This window comes from Xylaria bambusicola (genome assembly GCF_022495145.1).
Source record: "Xylaria bambusicola strain CBS 139988 unplaced genomic scaffold F5B22scaffold_41, whole genome shotgun sequence".
Lineage (NCBI taxonomy): Eukaryota > Fungi > Ascomycota > Sordariomycetes > Xylariales > Xylariaceae > Xylaria > Xylaria bambusicola.
In genome coordinates, this window is record NW_025953594.1 from 303,292 (window position 1) to 324,764 (window position 21,473).

The following is a 21,473-nucleotide window of genomic DNA, read 5'->3' on the forward strand; positions in this document are numbered from 1 at the left end:
AAGGAATTTGTGGAAGCGGGGTGGTATATTACATGGAGGTTTGATGCGTGCTGATTGCTGCATTAGCTGATCGCTAGGTGTGACTCATATATGGGGGGATGGAGCGACCGTATTTCGTTTAATTCTAGCACAAGAGTATTATAAAGCAAGTATGTTCGGCACGAACACAATCGTGATGAAGGAAGGTAGCATCAAGTTACAATGAACTGGATATAAAATTTAGTTCACGATATGCCTACCTACCTCATCACCGGTGCGACTGGCCAACAGGGCCGTGCCACGATCGATGCCCTCCTCGCACGAGGCGCAAAGGTGCACGCTGTTGTCCGAGATCCGATGAAAGCAGCTTCTCTCGAGTTGGTAGCTCTGGGCGCCACTCTCTTCAAAGGGGACAATGACGATTTCGACGTATTTCGTAAGGCGGCTCAGGGATGTGCTGGTATCTTCTTGAATGTCATGGAGCGGCCACAGAATCCGGAACCAGAGAAGCAGGTAGAGGGAATCCTCGTGGCGTGTAAAGATGCGGGCCTCCAGCACGTAGTAGTGTCGACTTCGAGCTGGGCTGGTAACCGAGAGAAGTGGGATATTCCGGAGACCAAGACTGGGAGCATATTTGCCTTCAATGAAGGTGAAGAGCTCATTGAAGACGCTGTACGACGTTCCGGGCTTCAGTATTACACCATTCTTCGACCCTCGTGGTTCCATTCAAACTACCTAGTCCCAGCAATAGATTCATTCTATCCTGAGCTTCGGGAGTCAGGCACACTTGTACATTCATACGATCCGGGGGCTACATTTCCCCACATCAATGTGGAAGACATCGGCAAGTTTGCAGCCATGGCACTATCAGACCCGGCCAGATTCAACGGTCAAGAAATCGAGCTGTCCTCAGAGAACCTTGGTATTGAAGCAGTGGCGGAAGCGATTGGGAAAATAACAGGAAAGCAGCCTACTATTAGAAGAGCAACGGCCGAAGAGCCCGGGAAACCATCTCACATCACACAATGGCAGATCTGGGCAAACTCTGTGGACCTCAGAGTCGATACTGAAAGCTTGAAGCGACAATTTGAATTTCGATTTACCACTCTTGAGGAATATCTGGTGCAAGAGAAGGAACAACGAGGGCTAGAGTACTTTTAGTAGAATCGCACTGGGGGTCTTATTTGAGGCAAGTTATTGGAGTAGCACTGAGTTGTGTTAATTTGTAGGGTCCGTGACTGCGCTCAGAGATCGATGAGGTTGCTAGGAATTAATGTTTATCAGTGCCAAGTAGCGCCGAGACAACCACAAGCTTGAGATACACATGTAAATTATGACAAAAGAAGATGATGTAAGACCGAATGTGAAGAGGGTGAAATCTGTACATGAAAGACATACCTTGGTTTGACCGGTATCATTAATGTCGGCATTGTGTAACGGAGTCACAATTTACGTTGATGAGACCATGGACACTTGTCAGGATTATATATAGACGTCAATATAAGACGAAACTCAAGTTCGATTGCTTCTCACTGCTATATGATGAACCGTCGCAACTTTACTCTTGCTAACAAAGCGATATCGTTGCAATTCAGACTAGCTAAGTCTCTACTTGTTGAAGGTAGAAGTTTGATGAATTAGCTCTACTCTGCGATATCGAACTGATCTTTGGTAATAACTTATTCGATGAAAGCCTAAGTTCTCATCGCTCAGAAGCTTTAGTTGACAAATAATTATACATATCGCCGACTAGTCGCTCTGCTAGCAGTGAAGCTGTAACAGCAGCCAAAGAGATAACAAACGTATTCCCCCCAAAACGCCCCATTTTAGCCCTTTAAGATCATCTCAGTAGGTAATCTTCGGTTACATCAAACGGTAAAGCCATTCGCCCATGCTCAAATCTCATCGCTATCCCTTCTATGCGGATCTTTGTTGTCTATTACCGGGCTTGCATTCGAAGGTTTGCGCGTCCGAACGCCATAGAGGTCGTGGCTATCCGTGACTGTTGTCTCAGTAACTGACAAGGCTTCTAGAAGACGAGCACGGAGTGTTTGAATCGGTTCACACGGCACAACCTTCTGTTGCATTTTGATGAGGTGCGGGAGGTAGATCGAGGGGGCTCGGTTTGGGTATCGGAAACGTTCGAGGAGAAGCCGAGATATATGTGCAGTAAAGACGTGCATATTATTTGGGTCGGGGTATTGTGTATAGAGTAGCCGTGTCTGCCATGAAGCACACAATACATATGTTAGCTTCTGTGTAACTAGCAAAAATAGCAACGTACCACAACCACCGGTCCATCGGGAGAACGCTCTTCTCTTTGGGCTATGGCAACCATGATAGCCGTAATACAGGCTATACAGCTCTCATTAATGTGAGGAGGCGAGGGAATGATCTGGGTGGAATTGACGTAGAAAAACACCATGGGCCCAAGATCGAATTTGTACGCTTGTGACAATGCATGCCAACGCGGCCCAACGACCAGCCCTATTATCCTCGCACCGTGGAAAGAGAAGACAATTCCATCGTTGCTAGGAGGCTTGCCGAGGTCAACTTTGACGTCTTCAGATGCGTGTGGTTCCATAAATAGCAGCAGGTAGTTCAAGGCCCTGACCTTCGTCCAAGGGTTCCAACTGCAAATAAATTGTGCTATCAACCTTTGCAGGGAATCTTGTGGCACAACGGGAATGATTGCATGGAGGGAAGGCCGGTCCTTGTTTCGGTATTCTATTTCAGCATCGCTTAGTAGACCAAAACCTAACGCCATCAAATGACCCCAGGTCCATCGAGAGGGCGATTTCCAAAGGGACCTATTGCGGCCAACGACAGCGTTGAGAGAATGACTGCGGAGATCGATGGTATGGCGTTTCGCACGAACATGAGCGCTGTCAATAGTATCTAGAATAGTAAGATCCATTTAGATAATCTGATTGCCAAAGGTAATGAAGATGTTGTTTGATCAGAAGCAATCTCTGTCACTTGTAGCGAATCTACGTCCGTCACATTACCAGGCGCTACAGGAATCACTGCTGTCGACGTCTATACCTACATAGACCACTACGATAGGAAGTCGGTGCGAGATGATACAGCCAGTGTGACTGGAAGGTCATAGGAATACATACTGCTTTGTCATGGGCATGTGCGTTTGAAGTTTAAAACACAACTACAAGGAACACACTCCGCTTAGACACTTGCCGTGCTGTATCGATCATGATAGACTAGAAAGAATACAGGCTGAAAAACAAGAAAATCAGGATGGTTTACATCGAATGATGAATGTCCAGATGGTATAACCAAACCTATTAAGATCACACTCGAACCATGCCATCGCATTGTCGACGCTTGACAATCATACACTACCTACCTGGTACTATTGAGTGTATTCATCTAACAGCAAATATGCACCAAAAGCTCAGTATTATAAGCGGATTTATTCAACTATAATGTACATTACTACCCTAGCTAGAGAGCTCCAGCAGTCGTCATATCGACATCGCAGAGCAACAATCATGCCGCCCAACTAAGTAGACCACAGGAGCACACGTCAATCCAGACCAGCCATGGAGTCCCTAGCGACCCGGATACCGCGCCACGTTCTCGCGCGGCACATAACCCGGTCCCTGACGCACCAATTCCCCAAACCCGGGCCCCGCCGCCCCTTCACACGCACCGCACCCCGACACAACGCCCGCCAACCAGGCGACGACCCGAACTTCACGTCGATCCTCGACAACCCCCCGGAGCTCGTGCGCGCCGGCCGCCGGCACGGGCCGGGCCTGATCGTCCTCGCTCTGATCCCGATCACCGCGCTCGTGCTGGGGACGTGGCAGGTGCAGCGGCTGGGGTGGAAGACGGAGCTCATCGCGCGGTTCGAGGACAGGCTAGTGCAGCCGCCGCTGCCGCTGCCGCCGCGCGTCGACCCGGACGCCATCCACGACTTCGACTTCCGGCGCGTCGTGGCGCGGGGCAGGTACAGGCATGATCGGGAGATGTTGGTGGGCCCGCGCATGCGCGATGGCGAGGACGGGTTCATGGTCGTCACGCCGCTGGAGCGCGAGGGCGACGGGAGGGGGAGGGGGACGACGACGGTGCTGGTGAACCGCGGGTGGGTGTCCAAGAAGTTGCGGCGGCAGAGGGATAGGATGGAGGGCTTGCCGACGGGGGAGGTGGTTGTGGAGGGTTTGCTGAGAGAGCCGTGGAAGAAGAATATGTTTACGCCTGAGAATCGCCCGGACAAGGGCGAGTTTTACTTCCCCGATGTCAAGCAAATGGCCGAGTTGGCGGGGAGCCAGGCCGTTTGGGTGGAGCAGACCATGGGTAGGTTACGGACACGACTATCTTCACATTGATCATATCCGGACTGCGACGCTTTGATATGGAGTTTGTTTCCGTGTCCATCAGTACATTTACTGACGCTTGCTTGCTACAGAGCCCGATTTGTTGCAGACCCTTGACATGCAGGCAAAGGGTATCCCTATAGGTAGACCCGCCGAGGTCAACCTGCGTAATAACCATGCCCAATACATTTTTACATGGTATGCAGTCCCGTCATGCCTTCTTACAGTACTCCTTGCAATGCAATTCTAAAACTCCATTAGGTATGGATTGGCGATCGCCACATCCATCATGTTCTACATGGTCGTCAAGAAGCCCCCAACAGACATGTCCCGTCGTATAAGAATGAACAAGGAATGGTCATAAGCAGACATTCCCGTCAGATCTATGAGGCGTATCTAATGAAATCGAGGTGTTTACCTTGGCTTCAAGTCACTTCTTCCTGCTCTTCGTCCTCGACATCTATGCGCCTCGCCTTCTTCCGTGGGCCTTTACTAGGTATTGGTACGGGCATACGCAGCTCCTGTAAAAGTTCTCTGGGTAGATGACGCTGAGCTAACGCAAAAGGCGTAGTTGAAGCGTTTGTCTGCCGTTGTCTGTACCATATAGTATCAACATCTGTATTTTATCAAAGAAGGTATCACTGTAGGAAGGGTGTATAAAAACATACCTTCGCATGAGAGTAATCATGTCACTCTCATCGATAGTCTTACGGCCTGCATGCTTGGCATATGCCGAGAGGTCGTCGCCAAGTTGTTCGAAAAACCACTCCGTCGCTTGCATTATGGCATCTAATGTGTCCGGGCTGATTTTGCCTTTGGTTCCTGCAGTCTTTGCACAGGTCATTGCTAATCGCTTTACCACATTTGTGGGAAGGGAAGGATATTCTATCCCATATCTCGATATCTTCTTCCCTTTCTTTCTCTTCAAGCCCCTATCCCGCACTAGGCCAGCTGTGTGCGATGATGTTGTTGTCTCCTCTACCGTACTGATGTTGTTTTCTGGTGCCTCGTCGACTTCATCCTCAACATCAAAATCAGGCATGTCCATAGGCTCGTTCACATGATCGTCGTCGTCATCATCATCATAATTCATGTTATCCAGCGGGCCGTTATCGGCATCCAAATCTTCCAAACCCTCTGTCGCTGTGGGATCTCGTACTGGAGACTCGACAGGGGCCATAACGAACGTAGTTTCGTTCCCTACATCGGGGATGTCTATAGCCCCGAACACACTATCGCCACCAAGTGTTTGTCGTCTCGCTTCATCAGCCTCCAGGCTATATGTTTGTCAGCTCCATATGAATGGGAAAGAATGTTAGCAATAGTTGGATTAGGAAACTAACCGTTCAATAATAGCCGGTTCTTCCATCTCCACCTCTCCACTATCCTCGAAAGCCGGCGGAGGGAAGAATCCAGAGTCAATGCCCACGTCATCACTGTGTACTTCTGGTCCCATATAATCGCTATATCTCATGCTACCCAGACTGCTCCTTATGGTATTATCCATTACTGCGCGGCGAGGAAGCTCGATTGACTGCATGGTGTAGTTGTCCTCCTCGAGTCCACTAAGCCGAGGGGGTTTCAGGTCATCATCATCATCATCCTCTTCAGGCCCAAGTGGCAGAGAGAATCGGGGACGTTCTATAGGGAAATCATCATCATCGTCCTCGTCTTCCTCGGGAAAGGAAGGCAAAGTCGCCTCATTATCTCGAGTTGAAGAGTCAGGCGACGAGGACGAGGAAATGACCCTGGAAGTTGGGGCGAGGGCCCGACTCAAGTTTCGTAAGAGATCCCGGGGCGTTTCGCGTTGTTCGCGCAAACTGCGCCGACGGGCTCTCCCCGGAGTAAACAGAGCGGCTCGCCGTTGGTCCATTGCCCGGATGGCGGCGCGGGCGTGCGGGGTGGTGACATTGTTCCGTCTAGCTGAAGCGGGAGGACGGCCTGATGCTGGTTCGGCACTGATGCCTCGTCGATTTGGGGTTGCGACCACCTTGGGAGTGCTCAAGGGTGCGAGTGAAGCACCCCGAGACGACCGGGGATTGATATTTGCCATGATTCCGTCTTGATGCTTATCTGGCAGGTGTGACTAAGGAATCGACGGCTAAGTGACAGCTTGTGATCATAACAGCTGTATAAGGCTCAGTAGTCCGTTGTTGGTGCGGTGTTGATGCGCCGGCATTCGTACTGTCTGCCTCAAGGCTCAAGATGGTAACTACGTACACGCCTAGTTGATGTTTGCTGGGGTAGATCAATTGCTGCGCAGTCCCGTACACTAATCGTCATCAATACATATAGCTGGACTATCATGTCATTGGACTTGGATCGAGCCGGACGGGACGCGTATGGATTCGAGGGGCACGTTGCGACGCGTCTGCGCGCCAACCTGCAGCAGCAGAGGCACTCTAGGTACATACTGTAGGTACAGTTAGGTACCTACCTACCTAGGTACCTAAGTATGTAGGCGAAGTGGGGGGCTAGCTTTGCCCCGCAAGGACAGTTAGCTCTATGCGCTAAGAGCACCTGGGCAATACTTGGGTACTTCTCTAGCTGGAAGGTGGGGTTAAGGTACCGGTTAAGGTACCTACCCTCGTCGGGACGGCACTCCTGCTTGTCTCAAATGGCGATGCATGTAGGTATCAATTCTGCATCGGGAACAACCACGACACCGCGGCACCACGACACCACAACCTACAGCCATCCAAACCCTCGGATCCCGGCGTTGGAGTCTTCTTGAAACCATTCTACCACTGTTTCAATAGAATGTTTCGAGATGCATATCTACTTCGGTACTTCTACCTAAAGCACATCTGGGTAGGTATCCGTCTACAGCCAAGCCAGCCTCCAAAATCATCCAGCTGTCCGAGAAGTATACACAAAAGCATATACAAAAGTACCTAGTATATATGGCCCTCCTGGTCTATCTGAGCTAAGTTACTACAATATCTGGCGTTGGCCGTTGGAAGACACAGTGATGACTATTCGATATGTATTCTAAGTAAGACATGTCTGTGTTCCTTATTGACCTAACCAGGCTTTGTGATGCCCGGATAAAACGTCGTCGTGCTGTTTCATTCGGTTCCTGCCGATTTGAAGTTTCCGAAAGGCTCTACCTACTCATGGCACGAAATCCATCTCACTACCCCCTCGATGACCATGATCGAATGCCTACTTCTCGTCTATGCTGGCGATCAATCTTTCAAAGTAGGAAGATCGTGGGGAATCGGCCATATCTGGATCACACTAGCCTGGTTCGTTATCATACCAGCAGGGTGCGGTACGTACCTATGGACTGTCTCTTCCATTCATCCAGTTGAGCCTTGTCGATATTCACATACCTATTGCATAAAGGCCCAAGCCCGCAATTCGACGGCTTGAAGACATACAGTTCACTGACCTTCGTCGAGTTTCCCATTTACATCTTTGGAGGGGTAGGGTATACAGTAGTTGGTATCGTGGAAAGCATATCCACGTCCCGCCACAAGTTCCCGGTGTCTGCCCAGTGAAGCAACAATTTTGATTTGCCGCCAGTTTTGAACCGTTGACGAATCAGAGTGAGCTAGTGTTCCTTCATTGTCCCTTTGGCACCCCTGATACACATGTCAGGGCTGTCAGGGCTGCCAGGGCAAGAAATGCTCCGGAGTTATCGTGTCACAAGCTATGCTTCAGATCAGTGATACCTACACGAGACTTATTGTAGTGTCCCGTAAGTAGGCGACGGCGTCTTGCTGGCAGATAGACCTCCTCCCCCTACTTCTGCCTACGCAGTATTATGGTGCGCCCTTTGATGAGTTCTAATATTGCAGCGTGAACTACTATGTAACACTTGATTCCTCAATAGGTGGTGAACACTATATGTGAGAAGTCAAGGTAAGGATCATGGATGGTGATTAACCAGGGTAACCCATCTCTATGAGCCTTTACAACCCTACAATGTACTGTGAGCAGGTAGTTTAGTGAAGACTACAGTACTAAACAGGTAAGATACTATCTATCTACAGCAGATCCAGGAACACTATTCCGTATCATCAAAGTCTATCGGATTGATTCGGTAGACGGACAATCGTACAAACACAGGCAGATACTTACAGTACCCTACCACTTTGAGACAGTCACATGCCCCAAGTCAGCCATTGTTTCGCTTCCTGTCAAACTACACCTAAACTCGGTTCAACAAGGCACTTCCTTACCTACAAAGTAGGTAGTGGGGGGTAACTGACGGCTCTCTTCTCGTACCACTTGTGGCATCTACGCAGGTTAGCAGCACGCAGATCGACTCTAGGTAGGATACTTGAGTTTATGTGTGTATGTGTGTACTACCGGTATGTAAGGATTATCTGAGATGTATGTGGTTTGCACCAAAATTGACCCTTGTTTGAGATAGGCGCACGGCTGTAACAGCTCCCTTAGTAAGTAAGTGCCTAGGTACAGTACCTACCTACCGTAGGTATTTCTAGGTACTTGCCTAGAGGTAGGTAGGTACTCATTGCCTCCTATAACCGCTATAAGCATCCGCTGTGATTGGACTTGCATTAAATTCCACCCTAAAGGTACCTTGCCTACACCCGGCCAGAGCCCCGGCCACACCAGCGCGGAGCAACCAGCTACACGGCAAGCCGACCGCCTTTCTTTTAAACTACTTCTTTTGATTCCCTCTTTGATCCTTGGAAGCTCCATCAATTCGAATCATCACACCAATCAACCCCCCAATCGACCTTTGATCAAATCATCTTGGGCCCAACCAACCAACCAATTAACCTATCAACCAGCCCGCCAGCCATTTCAATCTATCTACCATCTCTCGAGCTATCTATTCGTCTATCAATCTACCTGGCAGGTCGGCAGGGTCTCTCTCTACTTACATAGGTATTTATTTATCTATCGACTTACTTAGGTGGGTATTCCATTCATCTACGTATCTATCTAGGTATTCATCCAGTCAGCCATCAAATCATCGTCGTCCGCCGTATATACTACTATATACACACACATACTACCTGACCTACTTAACCATATTGTACCAACGGAAACTCGACTTTGCTCTCGCTCTCCTTGTTTTTGCTTCGGTTGAGAAGAAGTCATACTGAGTAGATGTGAGTAGATGTGTATGTGTCTACCTATGTAGGTAAGTAAGTATGTTTGTTTGTATGTGTCTATGTGTGTGGTGTGCCTCTCTTCTCTCTCCCGTTTTCCCCCTTCCCGTTCCCTAGTCTAGTTCCGTCGATGATACTCCCTGCTTGCGATCCGAGCGCTGCATCCCTCCTCCGATTTGACTGATTCAAATCGAATCTGACTTTCAAAAGCTGTCTCTCAGTTGTCAGTGGCATCCATCGTTATTCCAGTAATTACGGCCGCCCATCAGAGCCTTAAGCCAACCTTCGGGCTGTTTTTGTAGGTTGCTACCCTTCTTTTATTCCTTTATACCTCTATACCTATTTGATACCCATTTGTCTACTTACATGTAGTCTGCATTGACTTTCTTCCTGCTCCAGCCTCCAGCCTCCAGCTTCCAGCCGCTACCTGAGTACCTATGTAAATCATTTCACCTTCACAGTTGGCTATAACACGTCCTGCATAGTACGCAGCCAACAATCTCTGTTCTGCCTCTTCACCAGATTGGCTCTCGGACCTCGCAACCTTGTCGGAATCTCACGGGCTGCTGGTTTGGTACCCTCTCTACCAGCTACCATCATACAACTACTACTACCACTACTACCACTACTACCAATTCTGCTGCTGTCGTTCCTCTATCTAAGCCTCTGTCTTCCTCTATCTGCTTGACTACTGCTTGCCTTGCCTCCTTTCTTTGTCCACTCCCTCCCTAGGTACGCTACTCGGCTACTTCAGGCGCAAAAGCCTAAAGCGTAAGCAGAATCACACCTACCCGATCTCTCCTCACTTCTACCTACCTACACACTGATATTCCCTTCGCGTGCTGTTGGCACTTCTATTTCAAACAGGTATTATGCCTATTCCGACCCTTTGGTTCACTCACTGTCTTGTCCCCGATGGGTTCCACCTCGGCTGCAAGTGTAGCTGTTTAGCCCATCGGGCTACGGTCCCTACCTACATGTACTTAGCCTACTCTTAAGTACACCAAACCTCATCCAACCATCCATCATCCACCACCATCCATCCATCCATTCAACCTTCCAACCAATCCATCACTTATCCATCCTCCCACCCCCCCATAAAAGTGCCCCAAAGTGCCCCAAGCTGCCCCAAAAGCCAAAGCGCCTCCCGTGCACACCTCTTACATACTTCCATACTTTCTACTACCTACTTACCTACTAACCAGACTGTCTACGCCCCCCCTTATCGTTATGCTGTTTTATGCTGCCTAACTCCTGCAACCTGCATTACGCCACTCTCGTAATTTTTTGTGTCGAGCTCCCTCTCTGACCTTGTATTGTAGCTAACAACGCTCACTTTGAAACTGCCTTGACGCCTCCTTCTGTGCCTTGTTGCCCTTGTTGCCGCCGACCGTACCTGCTGATAAACCCCTGACCCTCGCCGATCCACGTCGCCGATATCCTGCCACCAACCCCCGATAATTCAACCTCCACTTGTTCTTCATCTATCTACCTACTTACATACACCCTTCGTGTTTGCTCGATAACTTCGAATCCACAAACCATGGCAGCTCCCGGTGTTCAGTCGTTGAAGGTATGCCGCTACTGCGTTTCCCCATGTAAACCCGCTTCAAATCGCGACCCGTATTGATCAACTCCGTATACAGTGTGTCGTTACTGGTGATGGTGCTGTTGGCAAGGTAAGCTCTGATTCTACAAACCAATCATCGCCGCTGCTTACGCTAAATCCATCTCCTAGACATGTCTTCTCATCTCATATACCACGAATGCCTTTCCTGGCGAATACATTCCCACAGTGTTAGTTTTCTATTACCCCCCTCCTGCTAGCAAACAATCACATGCCAATACTCGTCTTATTCTACTAGCTTTGATAATTACTCCGCGAGTGTTATGGTCGATGGAAAGCCTATTAGCCTTGGACTCTGGGATACTGCTGGACAGGAAGATTACGACCGCTTGCGCCCGCTATCATACCCCCAGACCGATGTCTTCCTGATCTGCTTCAGTATTGTCAGCCCACCCTCGTTCGATAACGTCAAGGCTAAGGTATATGCGCTCCTTTGAATCATCCTTGTCGCCAACCTACTAATCTGGTCGCATTCAGTGGTACCCCGAAATCGATCACCACGCCCCCAACATTCCCATCATCTTGGTAGGCACCAAGCTCGACCTTCGAGAGGACCCCGCCACTTTAGAAAGTCTCCGCTCTAAGAGGATGGAGCCCGTTTCTTATGATCAGGCTTTGATTTGTGCCAAAGAGATCAAGGCACACAAATACTTGGAATGTTCTGCATTGACTCAACGAAATTTGAAGAGCGTTTTTGATGAAGCTATTCGGTATAGGCCCCTCCCTATTCTTGCTACGAAAGATGGGATGAAAGACGACTAATCTCTGCCACAGTGCTGTGCTCAACCCTCGTCCTGTCCCTATGAAGGGAGGCGGAAAGAGTAAAAAGTGCACGATCCTCTAGATACCCTCGCCCATCCACAATATAATATTCTGCCCCCTAAGCAACAGATATTGGCAAGGAATGCCGGCGTTTTGGGGGTTCATATAGGAATGATACTTTTCATCTAGGAACCGACGTGACGAGGCGACTTCTTTGCATTGACCATTCACATCAGCCTCGCGTCCGTTCCTTTGTGCACACACACCACATACCCATCCATTTGGTCCGGCCGCAGTTTGGGGAACGGGACTTCTTTTAATGGATTCAACTCGGGGAGAGAAGAAAGAGAGCGGTAGTAACCCGTAGCAGTGAATTTGAGAAGCATTGGTTTCTTGCAGAAGGGCTCGTTTGTCCAGGAAGGTTAATACCCAGTTCTTCTGGTGTATCTCTCCGTACTCTTGGTGCTAGCCGAGTTGGAGAAGACCAGAACTTGATCATAGGACCTCCCTGCATGTTTTGATGCCCCCACTTGAATTTGATAGAAAGCGAGAAAGCTCTTATTGCAGCACAGCATGGAAGGATGCCACTTGACCATTATTTGTCAATACTGTAAATATCACAGCGGTACAATGGAAATGGAAAGTTTTTCCTAAGTCATAGTACTATGCCGTGCTTTTATTATATATTCAATATGCGATATACTTCATGCCTAGCGACACAGTCAACGTTCTATATTGCCGTTTTCAAGTTGTTTAGTATTTGCAATGTCATTTTGTTAGGAGAATTGGGTGCCTCTCTTCCCTAGACTCACAACGAAGGAAGCAGTCTGTCTCCCTCCTGGCTCTTAGCACTGTATCTACATTGTCGTCGTACTTTTCACAATCAATGGGTATCAAAAAAAAGAGTTTCCCCATTCCATCCGTCCCATTACGCCGCTCCATGAACGCGTCTCCGCCTACTTGGATGAACAGCATCCGGCGCACCAGATTTCCCTTCCCCTTCCCCTTCCCCTTCTCCACCACCAGCATTACCATTCTTCCTCCCCTTCTCCCGCTCCTTCTTATCCTTCAGCCGCGCCTCCTCCTGCGCCCGCCGCGCGCGCTCGTCGTTGAGCTTCTCGTTCTTGGCGCGGATGCGCTCGCGGCGGTACTCGGTGTTGCCGCCTCCGCCGGCGGTGAGCTCGACGTTGATCTTGCGCTCTTCCATGCCCTCACTCCCCCCTGCTCCTCCCCTCCCTCCTTGTTCACCCCATTTACGCGTCCCGCGATTTTTATTATTCGATTTTAAAAAAGAAGAAGAAGAAGAAAAAGAAGAAGAAGGGGGAGGACATTTGAAGACGCTGTGGTGGAAGAGCTTCAGCGCCGTCTTCATGTGGTCGTAGCGCGCGAACTCGACGAACGCGATCCCGCGCGACCGCGTCGGGTCGTGCTTCTGGTGCAGCAGCCGGACGGCGGTCGGGTGGACCGAGGCGAAGTGCGTCGTTATCTGCTCTGGCGTCGCGCTGTAGGGCAGGTTGCCCACGAAGACGATGAAGCGCTTTTTGGCGTCGTGTTCGCCTTCTTCTGCTGTAGCTGCGTCGGCTTCTGTCTTCGTTTCGGCGGGGGAGGTTTCCGTCTTTGGTGCTTCGGATGGGGTTGGCGTGGCCGAGGGCTTCTTTTTCTTCTCTTTTTTGCTTTTGGAGGAAACGGGTTTGGAATCTGTTGTTTCTGAGGTCTTTGCGGCGCCTGACCCCCGCTCTACGCCTGCTTCTGCTTCAGGGCCTGTGACATCTTGTGTTTCTTCCTCGACAACGTCCTTCTTCTTGTCCTTCTTCGACTTCTTGCTCTTCTTTCGCTCAAGCTTGGAATCCTCTCCGCCCTCACCAGCACTCGCACGTCTTCGCTTCTTGCTCGGTATCTCTATCGCGGTGGTTGCTGTGGTAGAAGTAGCGGGGTCATCGTCGTGAGACTTTCGCTTCTTAGAGGAAGGCATTTTACAGGTTTCTGGTCGCTATGGGAGGACAGTGAAGACTCTTGGGTGAGATAAGATATTTTCTAGAAGTGAGAGTAATAGTCTACTATTGCAAAAAGGTAGACAAGCAGAGATTGCGATTCACATTGAGCGATGGGAAATTCAGTTGATAGCAGATCAACGCTATTGATCCAGGGCGCGGCAGACAGAAAATTTTAGTGGGGCAGCGGCTCATAAATATGCGACCTTGTGGAGAGCCTGGTTAGGTGCATAACCTGGCCTGCCCGGCATTGGCGCCTTCACCTTGACTTATCACAAAAGAGATTATCGTTATTCTCTAGGACGTTTACTCTTCGTCTTGGTGTTTTGCATACATAGATCGATCTAGACATTTCTAATAATTTGACTACCCTTCTAAGGAAATAGCCGTTTGGGAGTCCTAGGATAATAAGCGGCCAAATGAACGGAGGGTAAGTTCAAGTACCATGCCACGACTCTGTCCAAACCGATACCACCACCACCGTGAGGAGGAACTAAATAAGAACGAAACAATCAGCTCTATATTCATTATGGGGATATAAACCATATTCATAAGATGGAGGGGTGTTGGGAATGGTTCTAGCATCTTACCTCCTGCACTCCTGAACACATCGACGTATTCCTTGATACCGGGACTGGCAGGATCGATACCCTTTCTTCTCAGACGAGCCTCAAGGAGTCCGGGGAGATGGATACGTTGGCCTCCTGAGAGAATTTCTTGACCTCGCATCATGAAATCGTAGGCATTACAGACATTGGAGTTTTCAGGATCCTCGATCGTGTAGAATGGTCGAGCGCCTTCGGGAAATTTATCGAGGACATAGAAATCGGTATTGAATTTCTTCTTGATAAGTGCTCCCTAAAATTGAAGTTAGACCAATACTCTCTACGCGTTTTTTTTTATTTTATTACTGGGGATGACGAACAAGGGCCTTCTCTTGGGGGGTACTCATGTCCTCATCGTCCGATACGTTGCGGAATTCCTCTGGGCCCTCTTCGCGCAGCAATTTCTGGCCCTCGGCGAATGTGAGTCGGACTTCTTTTCCGGGCTCGGGAAGAAGAAACTCTTCGGACGGGTATATCGTTCGAATATACTCGATCTCGTTCTGACATCTCTCTTTGAGACCGCGGAAGATGTACATCAACGTAGCTTCTATCATATCCCTGACTTCCTCGTACTACAAAAACTCAAATATTAGAGCGAAAACCTCATCAGACGGAAATCAAGACATTCTGCGTACCGAATCTTCAATTTCCATTTCCAGATCAAGACCGGTGAATTCTGTCATGTGCCTGGGTGTGTTGGAATTCTCGGCTCTGAATACGGGCCCGATACAGTAGACACGCTTTCGCCCAGCGGCAATCTCATACTGCTTATAAAACTGTGGTGACTGCGCTAGGTATGCCTTCTGGTTAAAGTATGGCATGGAAAATACGTTTGCACCTCCCTCTGAGGCAGCTCCAATGAGACACGGTGGCTCGAATTGGGTAAAGCCTTGCTGTAAGAACAACGAGTCAGCATTGCAGCTCTCACTGGTCATTTTCCATATAATAAGTTTAAGACCTGGGAATACGTACTGATTCAAGATATTCGCTGAACAATTTCCTTACGGCCACCCTAACATCAGCAATTGCTTGTTGCACAGGAGCACGCTTATGCATGACGATATTGTTAAGGTGAGTAAGCAAGCTAGCTGTAGGGGCAGCGTCGGCCAGCGATAGGTCGGCAACACCCTCAGTAGGATCAGCTGGTTGCGTGGGCTCCTCGTCGTCGAGTGATCCGACAGGGCGGTTTGAAGCGTTGAGACTCAAGCCTAAGACCTCGGGACCGGGAGCAATCAAGTAGCACTTTGTGATATGAAGCTCATAATCGCTAACTCGGCAGCTCTTGACGGGTTCGAGGGGCTTCTTCACTGTTGCTTCAACCATGACAAAGCTCTCTAGGGATAAGCCTCCTACCCATTTCGCCATCTGTTTCGACACGGGCTTTCCCTCGGAGCTGGCCGCTATAACACCCTGGATAGACCATGACCGCTCCTCTCTGAGCTCAACGAAGGCCATCTTTGCGCCTTGCATGCGCGCGTTTTGGATCCAAGCGCGAAGTCGTATGGTCTTGTCCAGGTGTTCTTCCCCAAGCTTCTTGAGATTCACTCGTTCGGCGTCGACTTTAGTGGTTGGCGTGATATCACCATAGTTGTCTTTGGCGAGATCCACATCCTCGGTCTTCTTCGCTGCAGCTGCAGCAGCTTCCCGTTCCGCCGCCTTTCGCGCTTTTTCTGCTTCCTTTTTGGCCTTTGCTTCCGCCTTCTTGGCTCCTTTCTTACTAGTAGGAGCTTCGCCCTCGGCTCCAGCCTGCTGAGGGGCAGCCGAAGCTTGCGGTTTCTCGGGAGCAGGGGCGTCAGACATTTTGGAGATTCTGGCACGAGAATCAAATCGGGGGATCTGTCGTGACCTATATATCTCGAGTTCTAACGGGTGAGTCAAGGGTCGTTATAAAGTGGAATGACTCTATCGGCGAGCATCGCGGGGCAATTATTATTTTGAGAGCATGCATGGTGGGGTAATTGTAATAGCTTGCTATATGCATATCACTATAACCCAGCTTGCATAGAAAACTTTGATAGAGATTTGCACTTAACCAATCTTGACTTTCAAACAATCCTCTATTTTTCTTGACTATCGTCCGTCTTCTTGAACGCCTTGGAAGGTGGAGAGAAAAAGAAGGGAAAAAGACAATAATTTCTATTAAGTTCTGTCAAAATGGCTGCAGTCCAACCTGCTGCCAACCCAGTCAGCCTGGCGTCCAAAGCCAAGTCCAAAAAGCGAGCCCGCGAAGACGATGGTAGCTCACGAAAACGGAAGAAATCAGCCTATGAGCAAGAGGACCTCGATCTCGACTTAGAGGCTGGCCTGAACAAGAAAATTGGGTTTCTCGACAGCATGCTGTTAGCAGACCATTTAGCTCAGAAAACGAGGAGATTTGGGACCGATTTGAAGCCAGTCGAACTGTCTGCTCTAGACATCTCACGTGAGTGTCACCTAAATGTTAGTGATGCACCTAGACTAACACGAAGACAGCAAATGCGATTAAGGATTCCAGCTCATTTTCAAAGCCCCGGAATCTCGAGAGTTTGCCTGCGTATTTAGAGGCGCATGCTAAGAATCCGAAGAAGCTTGGGGATGCGCCAAAGGAGAACGGCTCTCCTCACACTATCATTGTGACCGGCGCTGGGTTGAGAGCTGCAGAACTTGTCAGGTACTGATGTCTTCTTCTTCTGTCATCGAGACGCCTACTAACAGATTGGCAGAGCAGTCAGAAAATATCAATCGAAGAATATCACAGTAGGAAAGCTGGTATGGATCCTCCTAGTCCAAATGCATGACAATCGCAGGCTAACACGAAGTAGTTCGCAAAGCACATAAAGATCGAAGACACCAAGAAATTCCTTGAAAGTCATCGGACAGGTGTAGCAGTGGGGACACCGGTGAGGTTGAACGACCTTGTGGAGAGTGGTGAGTTGTGATCGCATGGACAGACTTGGAATCAAGCTAACACAGATTGTAGGAGTGTTAAAACTAGACAAGCTAGAGCAACTTGTCGTTGATGCTTCGCACATTGATCAGAAGAAGAGAGGTATCATGGACATGAAAGAGACCATGATTCCCCTAGCCCGCTGGTTGTGTAGGACCGAGTTTAAGGAGAGGTACACAGACTCGGAACGACCGTTACAACTCCTGTTTTACTAGATAGAGTCTAGAGCCAGTCAGCATGTCTCACCTGACTTGGGTTCGATTACGTGTTACATGATACCCAGAATAGTACTTTGGTCTTGGTCGGCGTTAGAAGTGGTGTACAGTTCATTCAGAACGACTATATAGAAAATAGTGGACGCCATAACATTACGAAAGTATGTTCAAAACCCTCCCAACAAGACAAAGTATCTCCTCCGTACTCTCGTGTTAGCATGTGTAAAAAATGCCCAAAAAAACAATTGTCCATGCTGACCATGCCTCTCATACTAGTGTCCATTGAACCAGTAGTCCTGTAGCAAGACTATAGCAATCCATAAGACAAGCCCGGAAAAGGACGCCTCGACACGAGATGACTCGGATTGAGTGATGACCCATGGTCGGTTGATACTCGAGGACTCGGGACTGCTGGTCAAGAAAGGCGTAGGTGTTGGCGACATCGTAATGGTCAGGGTGATGTGCTCCGTGCACGTGGTGGTAAAAGTCTGCACAGCTGGCGCACTTTCCTGGCGTAACTGGATACCTGGTATTTCGGCAAGCTGGCGACCGGCAAGATAATCGGCCTCTCGCACACGGAGGAGCTCTTGATTGATGAAGCCCGGCGCAACCATGTGGATCTCGGCACCGACTTCCATGCAGGTTGAGATGGTGCGGCTAAGTGCTTTACCGTATTCGTTCGAATCGCACTGGGAGTAGAGGCATTGGAATAGGGACTGGTACGAGAGCGTCAACATAATGAGCATCATATGCGGCTATTGTATGACATTGCAACTTGCCTTTTGGTACTCTTCTTGATGACATAGGCAGTTCATATCTAGGCATTGCGTAACAAACATGCTGTCAACCATGCAATGTGATCCGCAACCTACCAACCCGTGGTGTTAGTAAACCGATGAGTAGTGAGATGCACCATGCATTCAGGAACTCTTACTCGGCATTTCAGGATCGGTGCCAACGTCCAGCTTGATCATCTTAGCAAGGGAAACGCGTAGAAGCAGGAAAAGGAAGCTGATGTATTTCATTTTGCCCAAATTGAAGGGGGTATGAGTACGAAAGAGTGATGATTGGATGATTGGGTATGGAGAGAAGGTCAATGACCAGGCCAGCGGCGTTGATGTGCGTGTGGAACGTGACTGTCGGTCTGATGACTTGGTCCTCGTTGTTATTGTGTCGTTTCCCGTCCGCCGGTGTTACCTAGCTGGTTATTACGTTCGGTCTCGTCTTCTGATCCAATAAATCGGTGCAAAAAAAGCGAATGAATTCCGGCTGAGACAGCGCGGTAAGGATAGTCACCAAGAAATCAGCCCCAAGGGGGGAGTGAAGTCAATGCTTGACAATCCAAAAAAAAGGGAGCGAATGAGGCTATAGGAAACGAGCGAATCCTCGGTAGCGAAAGACTGGCGATGTTGTAGTCTACTTGAAGGGGATAGGGATGGCCCGAGAGAGTACGAGAGACAGAGAGGGAGGTGGGTTGTCACTTCGTGAAGTGACCCTTTCCTCTTTCCCTTCCACCAAGGTGGGAATATAAGGTAGTTGCAACCATTGAAGACCCAAAGGGAAGCTGCCTCCGTCTCATGATTCTCATTACCACGAGAGACCGCGGGATGATCCGACCAAGCTTACTCGAGCAGTCCTTGAATTCTGCATTTAATGTCGAATTGCAGGCATTCTGGAAGGATGACGATATCTTCGTAACTGCAAATAGAATAGCAAACAATTCTCTTAGGGCAGTCACTGCTCTTCACATTGTGTGATTGATAGAACGCGTCTCCCATTGTTATTCTAGTCTAATAAACTTGTTATCGCTTATTAGGTAGCTAAGGGTATCTACAGAAATTCCTTTATCGCACTCGTTTATTCATTTCTACATGCGATGCCAGGCTTGATGGTAACTAGGATGGTGATGAAGGAAGTGACCTTCATAGCGGATGGTGACAATGCCATGGGCCTCCAATATCAAAACATGTGCTGCTTCTATCGTGAATATCTGCCCTTTACTCCTTTGATCTTGATGAAATCGGTGAAAGCAATCAAATTATGTATACATTGATCATGACTCATTTGTATGTAGAAGGCTTTTGTAGGATGGAATTTAGATACAATAGAGGATAACTGACCAACTTTTTATTGCTTCACTCTGTGCTGTGGATTCACACTTTACTACCACGATGACTACACCAAAATTGTCGTGGAGGAGTACATCTAGGCAGACTTTTCAGAAATTCTTAAGGCCAAGATCATCTCGAGACAGCTCCTATGAGGCACACGAACGTGCCCACTGTTTCTAACATGAGATCTGTGATGTTGTGCCGTTCATGAGCAATGACGATCTTCTGCTCAAGGTGCCCGTCGGTTGCGACAACCTATTGAACGTGACAACGACTTCTATGATGGATGCTATAGCAACCGTGTGATTATTAGTGGCAGTGGCAATGGCAATGGCGACGACGAATGGCTCAATAAGGTTTCAACGGACGATGTGAATCATTCACCTGGGTAACCCAGTGTAGTGATGAAAGTATATTTAACCACACAACTTTTCGTCTGTACTACTTAGGGACTGATCAATCCCTCATCTTCACTCTCACTAGATATCTCGGAGATATCGAGCTGGGCTGCCAACAACACGTCTTCACCTGCGTTCTTCAACGTCTCGCAACTAGTCATCTTACTACACGAACCACATTCATTGGCAATAACGCAAGCGGTCCGTCACGAAACATCTACACAGTTTTCGACCATTTATTATTATCATGGAGCCTCGACGTAACTTCCCCAATGGTCGCAGGTGCACTATCCCCTTACCGCCGCCAAGGCACAACTCTTTCGAATCCCATACAAAGGATCAACACCCTCGAAGTCGCGATGCAGCGAATTTCACAGCATGGATGGACCGTCAATCCGAAATGATTACTACAGCCTATGGAGAACCGTGGCAGCCAAGGCTCCCAGCTAGATCAGCATTGTCTACTAACCAGAGCAACGGAGATGGAGAAACGGAGGCTGAGAAGAAAGATCCAGCCATGCAATCGCATGCCACCCAAGGCCGAGATGAAATATTCAGGTTCACAACTCTAATGAACACGGAATCTGAAAGCTCCAATTCCGCTTCTCGACGGCCACGCTGGGGAAGTCAAGCGTACACAAAACCGACCGTTTCCGCACATAACAATCACAGTCGCGGCATGAATGAACTTAATAAGAGCGACTCCATGGCTACCTCTGCCGAGGAAATTCCTATCGACTTGCTGCCAGGAGCACCCAAGGCGACGGAGATCCTAAGTGAAGAGGAACTACAACACGACCAGACTTGGCAAACAGACGGCCAAGGATATCTCACTGAGCAGTTTGCAGAGCTTGGCTTGACATCGTCAAATCTCTACGTGGAGGAACTCTCAATGAATCTCCGACGCGCAGCGATGGCAGACTCGCGGGTGAGAACAGACAATTCGGCGCATTCCAGCAAACATTGCAGTTCGCGCTCGACGACGCCTTCAGGCGCGCAACCGGAGTCATCGTCATGGTCAAAGTGAGACTCTATAACTACGCGATGAGAGCTTCCTGAAAATTGTCGAAATCAGCATGGATTACTGCACAGAGGGCATTGAGTTGCAGTACCACCTCGCGTACTGTTTGGTTTGCGGCATGCTGAAGGGCTACGGCGATCTACTGTTACCATACATAGGCGACATCTGAGAACTAGGGCTAAAGTGAAGGCGCCTTCTGGTTCTCTTGATTCCGGTGGGTAGGTATTCGGCGCAGGATTCTTGGGGGATGCGGCTCATGGGATAGCCTGTTGGGAAGAAAGCCTGTTGATTAGATCTTGTATGAAGAAGAAGGGCGTGTGGGATTCAGCGTTATATTGTATTGACAGTTGGTACTGGGGTCTAGAACATCAGAGGCTCGGTATATTATGTGGTAATGAACCGATCCTTAGA

At 48.9% G+C, this 21,473-nt stretch overlaps 10 protein-coding genes across 10 annotated transcripts; 5 read left to right on the forward strand and 5 right to left on the reverse strand.

Moving 5' to 3' along the window:
- On the forward strand, positions 1-1,459 carry F5B22DRAFT_367769 (NmrA family protein). Its single transcript, XM_047971131.1, has one exon. It carries the CDS (start codon positions 232-234, stop codon positions 1,138-1,140), a length of 909 nt encoding a protein of 302 aa, XP_047828209.1. The 5' UTR covers positions 1-231; the 3' UTR covers positions 1,141-1,459.
- Positions 1,460-1,609: 150 nt separating this feature from the next.
- On the reverse strand, positions 1,610-3,293 carry F5B22DRAFT_618173 (uncharacterized protein). The gene has a single exon (XM_047975672.1). It carries the CDS (start codon positions 2,894-2,896, stop codon positions 2,243-2,245), a length of 654 nt encoding a protein of 217 aa, XP_047828210.1. The 5' UTR covers positions 2,897-3,293; the 3' UTR covers positions 1,610-2,242.
- Positions 3,294-3,403: 110 nt separating this feature from the next.
- Positions 3,404-4,835, forward strand: F5B22DRAFT_367996 (SURF1 family-domain-containing protein). The gene is made up of 3 exons (XM_047971133.1): positions 3,404-4,296; positions 4,409-4,514; positions 4,578-4,835. The coding sequence occupies exons 1-3, from the start codon at positions 3,540-3,542 to the stop codon at positions 4,678-4,680; spliced, it is 966 nt and encodes a 321-aa protein (XP_047828211.1). The 5' UTR covers positions 3,404-3,539; the 3' UTR covers positions 4,681-4,835.
- F5B22DRAFT_368134 (centromere kinetochore component CENP-T-domain-containing protein) lies at positions 4,700-6,633 on the reverse strand. Its single transcript, XM_047971134.1, has 3 exons — positions 5,660-6,633; positions 4,985-5,593; positions 4,700-4,910 (listed from the first exon to the last, which is right to left on the reverse strand). Exons 1-3 carry the CDS (start codon positions 6,367-6,369, stop codon positions 4,742-4,744), a joined length of 1,488 nt encoding a protein of 495 aa, XP_047828212.1. The 5' UTR covers positions 6,370-6,633; the 3' UTR covers positions 4,700-4,741.
- Positions 6,634-10,728: 4,095 nt separating this feature from the next.
- On the forward strand, positions 10,729-12,515 carry F5B22DRAFT_618195 (P-loop containing nucleoside triphosphate hydrolase protein). Its single transcript, XM_047975673.1, has 6 exons — positions 10,729-10,979; positions 11,053-11,085; positions 11,145-11,203; positions 11,272-11,452; positions 11,511-11,743; positions 11,808-12,515. Exons 1-6 carry the CDS (start codon positions 10,950-10,952, stop codon positions 11,875-11,877), a joined length of 606 nt encoding a protein of 201 aa, XP_047828213.1. The 5' UTR covers positions 10,729-10,949; the 3' UTR covers positions 11,878-12,515.
- A 1-nt stretch (position 12,516) lies between these two features.
- Positions 12,517-14,365, reverse strand: F5B22DRAFT_368341 (uncharacterized protein). The gene has a single exon (XM_047971135.1). The coding sequence runs from the start codon at positions 13,765-13,767 to the stop codon at positions 12,724-12,726; it is 1,044 nt and encodes a 347-aa protein (XP_047828214.1). The 5' UTR covers positions 13,768-14,365; the 3' UTR covers positions 12,517-12,723.
- On the reverse strand, positions 14,161-16,191 carry F5B22DRAFT_649297 (aspartyl-tRNA synthetase; the record flags this gene model as incomplete). The annotated part of the gene is made up of 5 exons (XM_047979153.1): positions 14,161-14,279; positions 14,377-14,644; positions 14,712-14,963; positions 15,027-15,284; positions 15,364-16,191. 5 exons carry the CDS (start codon positions 16,189-16,191, stop codon positions 14,161-14,163), a joined length of 1,725 nt encoding a protein of 574 aa, XP_047828215.1.
- Positions 16,192-16,421: 230 nt separating this feature from the next.
- F5B22DRAFT_368531 (U3-containing 90S pre-ribosomal complex subunit-domain containing protein) lies at positions 16,422-17,609 on the forward strand. Its single transcript, XM_047971136.1, has 5 exons — positions 16,422-16,813; positions 16,864-17,041; positions 17,094-17,139; positions 17,193-17,298; positions 17,351-17,609. The coding sequence occupies exons 1-5, from the start codon at positions 16,546-16,548 to the stop codon at positions 17,530-17,532; spliced, it is 780 nt and encodes a 259-aa protein (XP_047828216.1). The 5' UTR covers positions 16,422-16,545; the 3' UTR covers positions 17,533-17,609.
- A 93-nt stretch (positions 17,610-17,702) lies between these two features.
- On the reverse strand, positions 17,703-18,557 carry F5B22DRAFT_658670 (uncharacterized protein; the record flags this gene model as incomplete). Its single annotated transcript, XM_047980131.1, has 3 exons — positions 17,703-18,248; positions 18,312-18,400; positions 18,467-18,557. 3 exons carry the CDS (start codon positions 18,555-18,557, stop codon positions 17,805-17,807), a joined length of 624 nt encoding a protein of 207 aa, XP_047828217.1. The 3' UTR covers positions 17,703-17,804.
- Positions 18,558-20,117: 1,560 nt separating this feature from the next.
- On the forward strand, positions 20,118-21,126 carry F5B22DRAFT_368590 (uncharacterized protein). The gene has a single exon (XM_047971138.1). It carries the CDS (start codon positions 20,289-20,291, stop codon positions 21,066-21,068), a length of 780 nt encoding a protein of 259 aa, XP_047828218.1. The 5' UTR covers positions 20,118-20,288; the 3' UTR covers positions 21,069-21,126.
- Positions 21,127-21,473: the final 347 nt, after the last annotated feature.